The sequence below is a fragment of the Ambystoma mexicanum genome, chromosome 2p (genome assembly GCF_040938575.1).
Source record: "Ambystoma mexicanum isolate Mex_15411 chromosome 2p, UKY_AmexF1_1, whole genome shotgun sequence".
NCBI classification, from domain to species: Eukaryota; Metazoa; Chordata; class Amphibia; order Caudata; family Ambystomatidae; genus Ambystoma; species Ambystoma mexicanum.
In genome coordinates this window covers 1,154,852,859-1,154,868,683 of record NC_090923.1, presented here as the reverse complement: position 1 = coordinate 1,154,868,683, position 15,825 = coordinate 1,154,852,859, and the positions used below count along the sequence as shown (strand labels likewise).

Here is a 15,825-nt window from a genome sequence, read left to right as displayed (position 1 = left end):
CACGCTCCATTCCTGACAAGTATGTTCTGTGCAAATCCACGATTTATGACTATGTCATTTTTTACAGACTTTAGTTTTCTGCAACCAAATTCAGTTGAAAAAAATCACTTGATTCAATTGCTTTTTTGTATTATAATGTAGATTGACCTTCATTTGTATCACTGTCCTTCATTAATTGCACTAATATCATGTTAAGAATTTGTATGTAAGCATTCGTCTTGTACCTTGTCATTTAATATATGTAATATGCACTGCACTTTCCAGGGAAAACTTTTTTAAATATTCGTTCAATGGTCTTATTCATAAATGGTATGTTTGTTATGAATCTGTATGTCATCGTTTGCCTCATGATCCACTTTATAACGCTCGCAAAGCACTTTTAAGGGCTTTGGCAGAAATAAAGTGCATTGACTGACTGACTGATTTCAGACCTCACCACTATCCAGCAGTGTTCTATCTATCTTAAAATTCAAGAAATAAAAAAAGAAGAGGACATATGCTTTTTTAATCTCGATAGGGGAATCAGTTGGCTGGCTGCTGACAGTAATTCAGCTCAACAGCCAAAGAGGTGCTCTAAATAGCATGCAACTGCCGATTATGCCACACAGGTATTGTCTTGATTATAATGCATGTTGAATTAATTATTACAAGTAGAGCTACTGAGTTAGGAACCCATAATTGCCTTCTTTACAGGAAGTGTATCGGGAGGATCTTGGCCACAGCACACAGAGGGCAGTTTCTGCCAGCCAGTGCACCTAGCCTGGTGAGGACCTGCCTATCAGTCGGGTGACCAACCAGCTTCTGAGTCTCAGTTTCAGTGTCAGCATTAAGAGAAAATATACATATAATACATCATTTAACTTCAATTTGTGATACCATCATTGAGTAAACTGCCAGCATTCATGACTAACACCTAAGCAATAAGAAGAACCGTAACTGGCACATCATCATCACTGGCTAATCCCAAGCACTAAAATAATGCATTCCACTCAAGAAATATAAAAACAACATTTAACAAGTCATACCCAATTTATGAGTAATCCCATTTTTATGTTTAATTCTCAAGTGTTGGATAAACCCTGTACTTACATGAATCATACTGATTAAACACACAAATGTTAACGACCAATACTCAAGCAAAAGACAATCCACAACATCACTGGACATAATCCAACTATCATCCGAATGGTACAGTAATAGAGAGCAGCCATATTAATGGAGAATAACAAAATCAATACATAACAGCCAAGCAATGTCTGGCACCTCAGAACTCGATAGAACCAACCTCAATAGGTGAAACACAGTCAGGGGGGAACAGTAATGGACAGAGGATGGACTCTAAACGACTAGACAATGTCAATACTATTTGGGTAAAGCACAGAAAACATAGTGACGGTCAATATGTACAGTAATGAATGGTACCCACATTAATGAATAACAAACACAGCTAAAGAAGACACCATACTTGATGATGGTTGTGCGGTAATTAAACCCTGCGTAACAGAACACATCTACAAGCATGCATCAAACCTGCAGCAATTAATAATAGAAGTAATTAAATGATTCTCACTTGTCTTTACTGTTGACGGTGTCAGCATCTGCCAGATTATCCACTGCAATGGCCAAGAAGACGTTTAACAAAATATCTGGTGATTGGATGTAGGGAAAACCATCTGAATAAAACCACTGACACCTGTTACATATTACACCAAGAGCCTAGGTACCCAAACTCCATACACAAAATTCAATAAACATGCACCTAAGAAACATATACCTCATGCAGAAACCCTTTACTGTAGAGAGAATACCTACACTACACCTGGCAAAGTACACTGCACAAATGAGCCTACACACTCCACAAAAAGCTTACGCAGTCCATATGAGCTAGAGCTCATGCAATGCACCTACATCCCACATACACCAGGGTTCACAAACGTTCTCAAGAAGTCAGACACATGAGCCAGATTTCACATACCGCACACATAGCTCTTATACTGCTGCCTAATCTCACCCAAAGCAAAGAAGAAAGTGCCACTGGGAAGGAAGAGACTGTGAAGACTGAATGGAAGAAATGCATAATCTTGTACCTGGTTTCTTTGCTTTTTATTTGCAAAGGGACTTCAAAACATGAATGAATCGTTCATTCAGGTTCTCTCTTCTGAGCTTTGCCCTTTCGAGATGCCTTCAGAATGTGTTAATGAGTGTACTCAGCTAACTTTCTTTTCTATAGTAGAAACACTGTTGGCCTGTCATGGCTGTGCTGCTATTGAACCACATATATTTCACTGCAGGCAATAGCAGCGCATGTATACAGAGCAGCAGTAGCAGGAAATGGAAGGGAGGCAGAGGCGAGGAGCAGAAGCTGCAAGTGGACAAGCCACGGGGAAGATAAGTCAAAGAGAGGAGGGTGCGTGGGAACAGGGAGAGGAAGGCGGGGAGAGGAAGGCGTAGTTGAGTTTAGAGATGGGGAATGTGAGTAGGTGGTGGAGGCAGGCGGGCCGGGGGGACCCCACTTTCCTGGTCAGGGAAAAGAGCAGGCACATCTGCCAAAAGTGCAATGGGCAAGCAAAGGGGAAGTTAGGTATGCATGGAATGGAGGGGATGGACCGCCTTTTTGTGGTGAGAGCGAGGAGCGGGTAGACCGGGGCATGGGCGAGAGAGGGTATAGACAGATGGGTGAGGCTTAAAGGGGAGACCCATCCTTTAGAATGATGCATCAGTGGGGTACAAGGTCCTCACCGATGTGAAGGGTACAAGGGAAAAAGTGCTCATGTGAGGACTGGTGCAGCAAAGGCTGCCACACAAAATACATGAAACAGGAAATACGTATTTGCAGTCATTCAAATGAATGAATATAGCACACTTAAAGAAAATGGCACAAAATAAAACAATATACCTAGATTTCACATACTGTGGACAGTTAATAAACATTGCACTCATAGATCATACACTGCACCTGTAGCCCATTGGGTACCATCAAAGGTCATACAGTGACCTACAGCTCATGCACACTACACCGGAGGCCCAACCCTGCACCCCGAGCTCACACACTAATGTCTCCAAAAGCTCTGAGAAGGTCCCTACAGCTAACATACTACACCCAGTGCTCGTACATCGCAATCATAAATTCCCGAGCTCATCCGCAGCGTCCAGAGTGCATAAATGATACCTCAAGATCAAACAGTGCACCAAGAACACGTATAATGATACCAAAAACACATTTAATGCGCCTAGAGCCCATACATTTCACCACAGATCATACGCTACACCCAAAGCTCAGATAAAGCAACAATAGATCATGCATTACAACCTGATCTCATGAACCATGAAAGGCTTTCTGAGACCCTCTGGGTAGGGCCAGCACTAAACAAAAATCAAAATACAATAAAATATATACTTTCTTAAGGAAGATCTTTTGCTGCTTTTAACCTTGTTTTTGTTAGACTTCCTCATCACGAGATTGCCAGTAGGCTGCCGGTAGCACCAGCGGCCTACCAGCACCATCGGCTTGAGTTTCCACTACCGATATCCTGGTAATACCACAATATTACAGGCGGAGGTGTCGGAATGGTATGTTCCGGCGAAGAAGCCTACTGAAGGTGATTCCTGCCCTTGATTAGATGGGAACACTGAGTTCACTAGACCTCCAAAGCTCGCTGGGACTCCACTGAATCTCCTGGAAACAAGTGTTGCTTATCATGAGAAAGAGGCTTCAGTTGTTTTGGGCAAGAGTTGACACTGTGTGCTGCTCACTTAACATAAAGGGAGATCCTGCTTTATGGTGCTGCTCCTGTTCCTGTTGTTGAACCGCGATGACTGCTGGTTTTGAGGCTTTTGTCCCCACCTGAATCGCCCTGACACATTAAATGGACCACTCCAAGTCTGCTCCACTGCTTCTACATCTGCGGAACCCTCCTCCATCATTGATTGTCTGAAGTAGCTCATTGGCGATGCGTCATGCATCCTAAGTGCTGGCCCTGTCTTATTCTGGGACTCGGAACACACAACCAGTCATCAGAATCGAAGTTAGCCATACCCAATCCCTACACCTGAACTCACCTGCACATCCAGACCCATGGGCCTTCTCCGCCACAGCCTTTGTTGTGAGTAGCCTTCTCCAGGTTCCTGGACCTGCCTCTAGTCACTGGTCTCAGGAAGATGGGCCACTGAAACCTGCTTGCATGCCCCTTTTGACACCCCCTTGATCGGAATGCAGCCATCCCACCTCTCATCGGTGTTGGTGGAACACGGGCTTGATACTCATCTGTGGCGTCCGCCTGGCTTTTCATTCAGTTGTGTGGCTTTCTTTGTCTTCAATTCAGAGACCTGCAATTATTACTTAGAGTTGTAACATTAACAAAGCAACAGCGATTATATCATTTGGCCTGTTTAAACCTTCAAGCTTCTAGCTCTTTAAAGTTCTCTGGGAGTAAATTACTTACTTGTGCACTATAGAACACTTGTTTCGGAACTTGAGTTGAACAATTCTGAACACATATTCTCTGCCTTACATTTTTAAAACTGTGTTATATGTTTGACCACTTTTCTCTCCCAATGTAAACTGTAGCAAAGTATTTGCTATTGTGTGAACACTTGTTACAGTATTATCTGTATTTGAAGTGCCAGTGGTGTCTCATTTGGATACCTTTGCTGTTTTCATATTCATACCGAGGGGGCTACCTACTTATGTACAATTAACTTGTATGCACAAACTGTTACATAATAAATAGAGCATACTTTTCAGTCCTTCCTGATTGCACAATGTTTTTCTTGGTGCATAGGTGTCATCTGTACATTACACTACCTTCTTGCCATCCTACGCATGAGGCCAGACTCCTCTGCAAAATTTTCTAGTGAGAGTTTTGCTTAAGTTGGTGGAAAGCCCTGCATACATACTACAGTTTAGTCTCGCTGAACCTGTCAACAGAGGAATTCAGAAAATAAAAACAGCACATTTCATTCAAGAACTCATGGACTGCACCCAGAGATAACATACTGTACTCAGAATTCATACACTGCACACACAGCTCACACTAGACTGAAACATTGCGCTCAGAGAGCCGCCAATGTACACATAGCTACAAATACTGCACTCACAGTTCATACAATGAACCATACCACACACATTGCACCACAACTCGCATATTGCATCTACAGCTCACATGCTGCGCCTGGAGCCCACACACTGTGTCCAGAACATATACACTGCATCCAGAGCTTCCATATTACATTCAGGAGCTATTAGACTGCACTCAGGGCTCACAACCCAGAATTCACAGACTGCACCCATCACACACGCTGCAGGCAAGAGCTGACATACTTTACCAAGGGTGTATACACTGCTCCCATAGCTCACACACTGCATCTAAGAGCTTACAAAATGACAACACGCATAAAGCTCACATACTACACAGAGACCAAGCACTGCACTCAAAACTCAAAGAGTGCCTCCTGAACTTGTGCACAGCATCCAAAGATTATACCCAAGACTCATGCACTGACCTCTGAGCTCGCACATAGCCATCAATGCTCAGACATTGCTACCAAGAGTACGCACAATCTACTTGGAGCCCTATGCCACAGCCAGAGCACATACATGGCACCCAGGTCTTATGCATTTCACCAAATGCCTTTATATAGGCACGCAGAACATCTTGTGCATTACTGCCAGATATCATACGGCATACTCAGAAAACCAATGCTGCACTTATAAAATACATGCCAGGCTCCTACACTGCACAAAGAGGTCCATAAATGAAAATGTAATTGTTAGCTATTTTACTTACCCAGAGATCATACAGCACCCAGTGGCGACACGATGTACCCAAAGCCCATAGACTTCACCCACTCATGTATGTACTGCACCCAGAACTCATGCACTGCAAAGGATCACTTACACGACTATGCACTGCATGAAGAGGATTTACACTGCGTACCAAGCTCATGCGTTCAAGCCTAAACTCATGCATTGCATCCAAAGAAACCAATCCATTGTACTTTCCAAGCAGTAATGTGTCTGTGGTCAGGGCAACTTGGACAATAATCAGTCTATTCTACTGTGATGCATGCACTGCATAAAGAAGATTTACACTGCATACCAAGCTCATGCGTTCAAGCCTAAGCTGATACGTTGCTTCCAAAGAAACAGATCCATTGCACTTCTCAAGCAGTAATCAGTCTGTGTTCACAGCAACTTGGGCAATAATCAGTCTGCTCTACTGTGACGCATGCACTGCATAAAGAAGATTTACACTGCATACCAAGCTCATGCATTCAAGCCTAAGCTGATACGTTGCTTCCAAAGAAACCGATCCATTGCACTTCTCAAGCAGTAATCAGTCTGTGTTCGCAGCAACTTGGGCAATAATCAGTCTGCTCTACTGTGACGCATGCACTGCATAAAGAAGATTTACACTGCATACCAAGCTCATGCATTCAAGCCTAAGCTGATACGTTGCTTCCAAAGAAACAGATCCATTGCACTTCTCAAGCAGTAATCAGTCTGTGTTCACAGCAACTTGGGCAATAATCAGTCTGCTCTACTGTGACGCATGCACTGCATAAAGAAGATTTACACTGCATACCAAGCTCATGCATTCAAGCCTAAGCTGATACGTTGCTTCCAAAGAAACAGATCCATTGCACTTCTCAAGCAGTAATCAGTCTGTGTTCACAGCAACTTGGGCAATAATCAGTCTGCTCTACTGTGACGCATGCACTGCATAAAGAAGATTTACACTGCATACCAAGCTCATGCATTCAAGCCTAAGCTGATACGTTGCTTCCAAAGAAACAGATCCATTGCACTTCTCAAGCAGTAATCAGTCTGTGTTCACAGCAACTTGGGCAATAATCAGTCTGCTCTACTGTGACGCATGCACTGCATAAAGAAGATTTACACTGCATACCAAGCTCATGCATTCAAGCCTAAGCTGATACGTTGCTTCCAAAGAAACAGATCCATTGCACTTCTCAAGCAGTAATCAGTCTGTGTTCGCAGCAACTTGGGCAATAATCAGTCTGCTCTACTGTGACGCATGCACTGCATAAAGAAGATTTACACTGCATACCAAGCTCATGCATTCAAGCCTAAGCTGATACGTTGCTTCCAAAGAAACAGATCCATTGCACTTCTCAAGCAGTAATCAGTCTGTGTTCGCAGCAACTTGGGCAATAATCAGTCTGCTCTACTGTGACGCATGCACTGCATAAAGAAGATTTACACTGCATACCAAGCTCATGCATTCAAGCCTAAGCTGATACGTTGCTTCCAAAGAAACAGATCCATTGCACTTCTCAAGCAGTAATCAGTCTGTGTTCGCAGCAACTTGGGCAATAATCAGTCTGCTCTACTGTGACGCATGCACTGCATAAAGAAGATTTACACTGCATACCAAGCTCATGCATTCAAGCCTAAGCTGATACGTTGCTTCCAAAGAAACAGATCCATTGCACTTCTCAAGCAGTAATCAGTCTGTGTTCGCAGCAACTTGGGCAATAATCAGTCTGCTCTACTGTGACGCATGCACTGCATAAAGAAGATTTACACTGCATACCAAGCTCATGCATTCAAGCCTAAGCTGATACGTTGCTTCCAAAGAAACAGATCCATTGCACTTCTCAAGCAGTAATCAGTCTGTGTTCGCAGCAACTTGGGCAATAATCAGTCTGCTCTACTGTGACGCATGCACTGCATAAAGAAGATTTACACTGCATACCAAGCTCATGCATTCAAGCCTAAGCTGATACGTTGCTTCCAAAGAAACAGATCCATTGCACTTCTCAAGCAGTAATCAGTCTGTGTTCGCAGCAACTTGGGCAATAATCAGTCTGCTCTACTGTGACGCATGCACTGCATAAAGAAGATTTACACTGCATACCAAGCTCATGCATTCAAGCCTAAGCTGATACGTTGCTTCCAAAGAAACAGATCCATTGCACTTCTCAAGCAGTAATCAGTCTGTGTTCGCAGCAACTTGGGCAATAATCAGTCTGCTCTACTGTGACGCATGCACTGCATAAAGAAGATTTACACTGCATTCCAAGCTCATGCATTCAAGCCTAAGCTGATACGTTGCTTCCAAAGAAACAATCCATTGCGCAGCCCAAGAAGTAATGTGTCTGTGTTCAAAGCAACTTGGACAATTATCAGTCTACTCACGCTCCACCACCCACAGTAGCGCATTTCATCTCACTGCGCTGGCATTTGGTGAAGAAAGGATACAGTTTCCACAGATGAACAGGATGATGAAGTAAATGCAAACCAGCATCCCTGGGAAGAAGGGTCCACCATATGCCATGATCCCATCATACATGACCGCATTCCAATCCTCGCCAGTCAGTATCTGAAACAGATGTAGAAGAGGCCAGACATAATCAGGATCAGAGCATGTCTAACAGGGAATCCCTTTATCTGAAAACTGAGTGGATGCATAGCTCAACGAAATGCAAAATGCATCACTAGCATAAGCCTGGGGGAGTAATGCAGCAGGACAGTGTGGATCACCGCTTCCATGCCTGTTGTGCAGCCGGGAACATCTCGAAATCAATCCAATATGGACACATACATCACTGGTAAAACTGGCGTGCAGGACGAATAAGTTACTTGCCTCCAATGGTTGTTTTCCAGCGTTGATTTCTTTCACAAAGCAGCGAAACTTAATAAAAGTGAAAAAGCATAGTGGAAAAATGTATCTTTAGTAGTGCATCCAGATTCGGAGCCTATTTTCCAGCGACCAGTGGTCTGAAAATATGTTAGACTCTGCCCACAAGAGCCATTTCATTATATGGTCAATAAGCATTTTGAATGCAGAGTAAATAAATTATAACCCCCGTGTGTAGGAACTTGGTGGAGCACATGTGAACCTATGAAATATAAGAAAGCTACAAAAGCACAGTTTCATCTAAGTACCCTAATGTACTGGTGGCTTGCTCATAGCACCATATGCTGTTGTGTAGTAAGTACTAAGCATTGTTTAGTTGAGTAGGTGGGAGGTGTGGCCTTTGCTTTATAAGATCAGGTTTCTGAAGGGCACATTGTAAAGCTGGGGGGGTCTATGCTTGTATCATCATTCATGCAGTAATGGTGATATATCCACTTTGCTTCCCTACACATTTCTTGCAGGGGTGCAGCTCCAACAGTCCAACAGTTGCTTAGAGAGGCTCAGCTTCACCTCACTGATGATGCCCAACAAGGCTGAAACACGTGTATGGGGTTGCTGTTGGTACTCTTGTTCAGAGAGGAATTGCCATAGCATTTCGGTGCTTGACTGCCCATGTGGGCGGGACAAAGACTGATATGCAAATGGATATTTCCCATCTGTGAAAGGTACAGTGAGCAAAAAGCAGATGGCTGCGTACTCTCAATGTGGTTAACAACCACTGAACAGATTATCATGGCTTGTTCTTCCGAGAGAGGGGCGCCTACTACCTTTGTTGAATTCTTTGAAGGAACTTGGGGTTGGTCACCCTAGGTTACCTGGGGGCAACCAGACGTGGACTCCCTGATCACTGTGCTTAGAGAGGCTCAGCTTCACCTCACTGATGATGCCCAACAAGGCTGAAACACGTGTATGGGGTTGCTGTTGGTACTCTTGTTCAGAGAGGAATTGCCATAGCATTTCAGTGCTGGACTGCCCATGTGGGTGGGACAAAGACTGATATGCAAATGAATATTTCACATCTGTGAAAGGTACAGTGAGCAAAAGGCAGATGGCTGCAAACTCTCAATGTGGTTAACAACAAGTGAACAGGTTATCAACCCTTGTTCTTCCGAGAGAAGGGCGCCTGCTACCTTTGTTGAAGTCCAACAGTTGCTACCTGATCAGCTGATCAGCTACTTTGCTTTTGTGGACAAGCGCCTTATCCAAGCAGTCAATCATCTAGCTAACCCTTTGTGATGGTGTGGTTCTCCCAGGGCAATGGTGTACCCCGTTGCAACTCCCCAACGGCACCTCCCGTACTCAGGTCAAACTGGACCAAAGTAGTTGTACGCAGAATTGGCTTCAGCTTCAGCTTGAGTAATTGAGCTCATCTGGGGATATGGTTCTATCAGCCACAGGTGGCACTCGAGATAGCAACTTCTCATATTGTGGCTCTTACTTTGCATGGGCCATGTGGGGAGGAGCTCTGGGTGCTCGGCTTGCGGGAGTCCCAGACCTGGAAATTGGGATAGCCACAAGAGGCCATGTATGTGGTGATGCAGGAGGCAAGGATGAGGCGTTTATGGTGCCCAACAACCTTTGGGGCTGGGACCAGAGTTCAAGTGCAAAAGGGAGTGAGAGAGAGCCAGCAGGGCTGCAGCAGACATGGCCTTTACCTACTCTGTGCTTGAGATGGTGCGACCAATGGAGGGATGGAGACAGCTGAATGCGAATAGCTATTCTCAGCATCTGTTGTAGTCCTAAACACTGATTAATCCAAGAGAAAGACCTCTGTGTTGGCCTAGTTTTGCATCTGCGCTGTCCTGCCTCCTCTATAACATTTTCTGACAAAGTGTAACAGACCCGGATAAGGCATGTCCACCAGGTTGTACTGGAATGGCAGCCGTCCTGCTATTACATGATGAGTGCACAAAATGTCCCTGCACAGGGGTCGTATGGTGATGGACAGGGCACACCACAGCACATTCAGAACTATGAATCTGCTGCAGCTCTAGCTATTCAACATGCTGGCTGGAGTGTCCTTGCAAGGCCCATGGTGAACGGTACAGACTATATGACTATTTCTAAAGCCCCTAGAGACCGAGATTCCCGCTTGAAGCATTCCAAGATCCTGCACCTAATTTAAGAGGATAAAGCTTGATGCCCAACACAAATTAGAAGATGATTGCACAGCAGCATCCTCTGTACTTATACTCTACCTTCATCTGCAGGTTCACCTGGAATCTGAAGGATTCAATCTTAGGCCTCAGAAATTAGAATTGGTGATGCATTGCATACCAGTTACTGGGACACTGAGAGAATGTGTGTGGACTAAGTGACCAACATGATGAGTCAAGGCAGCGGGCCATTCTGGGCTGCAGTTTAGGGGGCTGACAAGTATGACCTGAGCAAGAATAGGGTAGAAATCATATAAATGCAAGAAATGGGCAGAAACAATAGTTGTCCGACACCCTTGCCTTCACCGCACAGCTATCAATGGGCAACCTTACTGTAGATAGTGTGCATGCTCTAAAATACCAAATGCTGACCATCAGCACACAATAGCAATCACAAGAAAAATGTAAGGAAAAGCTTATAGTTGGAAAGGAAGATCCAGGGAGAAGGAAACCCTGCAGCCACTATGTAGGTGGTAGTCACAGACAGCAAACCTGCCCAGTACAGAGACAAACTGCTGGAGTGTCAGGAAGCAGCCCCTCTTCGTAAAATCGTGAAGGGGTGGGACGTCAGCAAAAGCAGGGGAGAGATGGATACTGTTAATGAGGCAAGTAAAAAATGAGGTTGATGAAGAAGGGCAGGGCGAAAGTAACTAGTCCACTGAGGAGGAAGTGTTTTTCATATATGCAAATGAACAAGAAGTAAGCAGAGGCAGAAGCAACCTGCCAAGGTGCAAAGTGGAAGTCAACAGCGTGTGGATTTCGGCAACCCTTGAAAAAGCAGTGTCAACGAATGTCCTGACAGAAACCAAATTTGCTCAGGTAAGACCACAAAGCTGAAGATCTTTGAATTTGGGAGCAGCATAATAGCTTGAGTGTTGGGGTTGTTTGCGCCACGCGTCTGTCAAAGACAGAAACACATAGGTGAGGAAGTCTCTGTAGCCAGAGTGTGCATAAACATGATGTTCGATCAAGAGAAGCAAAGATACATTTAACATTCTCTCAAGGGAGCTTGGGGTCCTTCCAGATGGAGTCAAGGCAAGATTTAAAGGCATTTAGGTATGTATGCATATTTGATACTTGTACAGTGCAAACCTAGCCAGCAGCCAATGGAGTAAACATGGGGATGGCGTGAGAAACCTGAAGGTGTCTCCCTGGCTAGTCCCTGGGGATCTGTCATCCAGGTAGCCAAGACACGGCTATCACTATTGGATCCTGTTCCTTTGGGTGGACCAATGAGGAAGGATCCCCTGGATGGGGGCTCCTCAGGGATTGGTAGTGGGAAACTGATGGGTGAGACGCGATATCCCCCTTCCTTCAACACCTTTTCCCCATCCTACCACGTAGGACATTCAAAACCACTGTCCCTCCCCTTTTCCGACATGCACATTTTCGTACGACACACAAGAGGACGGACTAACACCAGAGCCGTTTACCTGACATGTCCCAATACAAGGGTCAGGCAAAGTCAGACAATAGATCAGAAATAACACACACCTTTCCCTTCCCCAAAGGGATAAAGGTGGAGCAAGAGGGCACAGTACGGGAAAGGCGAGCAAGGCGAGCACGGCAGACAGCACAAGACGTCTAATCAGGCGCAGTAGTTCAAGAGAAGGAGAAAGGTGGCAGGAATCGAGATGGTGTGAGGCAAGAAGTGACCTTGCCCTTTTCGTCCCAAGCCTGTGAAACGTTCATGGAAGAGAGCCTAAGACTGCGAACATTAGCACAAGTGTCTTGCAGCAGATGTCAACGGGCCAAAGGGCAAGCCTACGTCGATAAGCAGGAGCGAGGGAAGCTCCCGTGACCGTGGTACTGGCCTGGACTCCAGTAAAGCTGAAAGCCAAGTGGTTCAGCACAGCCGGTGAGTCGATGGGAGAATCGATAAGAACCGGGCAGTGTTGAGTGAGAATCGCAAAGTGGCAAGTTTTAACAAAGTTTAATTAACTACACATGAACTGTACAAAGGGGAGACCTGCTACAAAGGGAAGCGGGCACCATGTGGCTGCTAACTCAATAGACTGGTCGATTCCAATCAGAGCAAAACTAAGGGTACCAGAAGGGCATAGGAGAGTCACTGAAAGAGGTCAAAGTGGTCATACAGGAAGTCTAGTAAAGTCCCTGTACAATCGAAAGACTTTGATCGCCAAATTGTGTGAAAGCAAGAGAAGTGAATCCTACAGACTCAAGTGAATGTTAAGTTGACAAGAGTGAGCCCAACTGAGGGATGTTGACGAGAGGGGCAATGCCGAAAGTCCCAAGAAACAGTGTGTTGACAGAGGTGAACCTGGCCGAGGGATGTCCACTATGAACTGTTTGAAAAGACATTGTGAAACAAAGGCAAGTGAAACCCGCTAAAGAGAAGAGAAGGGTCCAAGCCCGACCGAGGGACATCCGGCTGATATTGAGAAGGGTCAGCTCCCAAAAGAGGGGGGACCCAGGGTTGAAGCCATCACCCTACAGGAGGCTGTGGTAAATAATTGAGAAGAGTCAGAGCCCAGAAGAGGGGAACCCAGGGGTGAAACCATCACCCTACGTGGAACTATGGTAAACAATGTTGCTCTATCCTGTTAAACTACAGCCTAGCCATGTTAAATTCCATCCTCTTTTCTCTGAGTCCAAACCTCTCCTTTTTGAACTCATACAAGAGCTTCTGAGGTTGACATAGAAACATCACAACCACTCTCCGTTCTCTGCATTTACAATAGTGGCAGTAACTACACACCCATTGCTACTGTTGGGACCTGCCCCAGCATCCACTGCATCACTGCCTACTGGTAAAGGAACAATCCTAGATTCCTTATGATTTAACAGTTAATGTATATTTATTTGATTTACTTATTTATTTATTTTAATATTTATAACGCACCACATGCCCATGGGCCTCAGAGTGCACATAAAAGGCAGACAAGGTGGTCAAAGGGCATTAGGCAAAGGTAAGTGATTAGAAGGACGAGCAATGCCAAATTTAGCCTGGGTTAATGTTGAACAGGTAGCTTTTAATTTGCTTCTTGATTAGTACAAGATTGTTAGCCAGGCATATAGGCCCGGGAAGTGAGTTCCAATTTAGTGGAGCCTGGACATCAAATGATGTCCCCCCAAAGCACGCCAGCTTGTATCTGGGCTGTGCCAGGGTGGGGTAGGTAGTGGAAGGAACGGAACTGTCTCCCTGATGTGTGGGTTTTCACTCGATCCTTTCGGTATGTTGGACAGGCATTGGTCCGGCATTTGAATGACATTGTTAGGATCTTGTGGGTAATCCTGTGTTGTACTGGTAGCCAATGTAATGTCCTCCGAACATCGGATACATGGGCGTTTTTAGACAAGCCATGGATGGCCCGAACTGCGCTGTTCTGTGCTACCTGTAGCAACTGCATGTTTGAGCGTGTCGTTCCAGCTAGGAGGCTGTTACAATAGTCAAGTCTGGAATTTGATAATGCAGAAGCTAGTAACGCGCAGTTCTGAGCTGTGAAAAATGGGCGGATGTAGTTTAATAGCTTGGAGATAAGGCCACAAGAGGATCGAATATAGGAGACATGGGGTCTCATAGTCAGTTCAGCATCAAGGACAACCCCTAGTGTCTTAGCTTTCTTGGACACATTGATGATGTTGCCCGCAATACAAAAGTTGCAATAGGCCAGGTCCAGTTTGTTAAGACGGGTTCTGGATGCTACGATCAGGAGCTCAGTTTTGTCACAGTTCAGGGTGAGTGAATTGCCTGCCATCGATGTCTGGACTGCGTCATAGATTTTATTTATGGCAGCTAGATCCTGTTCGTAATTCCCGCTCAGCTCAAGGACGATCTGGGTGTCGTCACCATCATTTGAATACTGTATACCCAGGGCATCCAGTAAGTCGAGCAGGGGCCTGATGTATATGCTGAACAGGGTAGGCGCTATCTTCAAACATGTGGCGTCCCCGAGGGCTCATGCATACGCATGAGCCCTCGGGGACGCCACATGCTTGAAGAACAGGGGAGTAACTTTCTTCACAGGCTGTTACCTGACCTCCTATAAGATCAGCCTTTAAACCAGAGGATGGGAATCCTCTAGCTATACATCACTTGTGTACATTTTCTACTTTGTGAGCAGCAACAGCAGAACAGCAGAAACATAGTAAATGTTTCAATATCTAATAAGAGTAGGGCCGCCCTAGTGGTGGACTCCTATTAGCTATTAATAAAGCATCTGGGTATACGGGTGAGAAACTTGCTTCACCCTCTTCATATTTCCAAATTGTAAAGCTGACCCGAAACACGATAACTATGGTCATTATTAACATTTATTGAAATAGAGTGAACATATCATCAGACTCTTTCTTTGTGCATTTGCACTGGCTTCTTGATTTTTTGACACAGGACCAGAGTATACATGGGACGATAATAGTAGGCGATTTAAACTTGCACCTAATTCCACAAGGTGAGACAGGGTTGGCGGCTGATGAATCAATCTGGGCCACCATTATGAAAGAAAGATGCTTTGTTATGCTGAATCATGCGGTCCCAGGAGATGTTCCCTCCCAATTCACTTGGAGTAGGGGGCCCCAGCGAGCCAAATTGGACTACATCTATGTCCATGCAAATTTTATAGCCCATGTTCAATCCATGAAGGTTGTCATAACAGATCATAGTGATCATAACAAGCTCAAAATGCGCTATTTGACTCTTCAAGCAGTAGCTCCACTTCAGACAAATGATCATGTACAACACACTCTTGTTAATAATAGTGGCACGCGCGTGTGATGGAATCCTCATAAACTGAAGCAGTATCATCAAGCAGACGTTTAGCCATCCAGGCGATGATCACCCAAGTTGTTATTTCAAGGTGATGGCGACTTTTAAGCAACTCAAAATGCCGGATTTGAATATCAGGCACAAACATTGTCACCTTTATGATCCTATACTGCAGCGAAAGAAAGCGGATCTCCGCAGGGCCATATAGATCGTGGCAAGAGGGTCAGCGTCTGCTCCATTATCAACATAATGGGGAGAAAAGGCTACGCCAAATTCGGAT

The 15,825-nt window shown here is 44.9% G+C and overlaps 1 protein-coding gene across 4 annotated transcripts in view; it reads right to left on the bottom strand.

The window, feature by feature from the left end:
• Window positions 1-15,825, bottom strand: part of CACNA1F (calcium voltage-gated channel subunit alpha1 F) — a 1,137,291-nt gene that overhangs the window by 661,075 nt on the left and 460,391 nt on the right. For all 4 annotated transcript variants that reach the window (XM_069645269.1, XM_069645268.1, XM_069645267.1 and 1 more), the window contains 2 exons: window positions 8,225-8,345; window positions 1,571-1,646 (listed from right to left, as the gene is read on the bottom strand). In XM_069645269.1, the coding sequence (XP_069501370.1) occupies window positions 1,571-1,646; window positions 8,225-8,345 (197 nt within the window). The remainder of the gene's footprint in view (window positions 1-1,570; window positions 1,647-8,224; window positions 8,346-15,825) is intronic.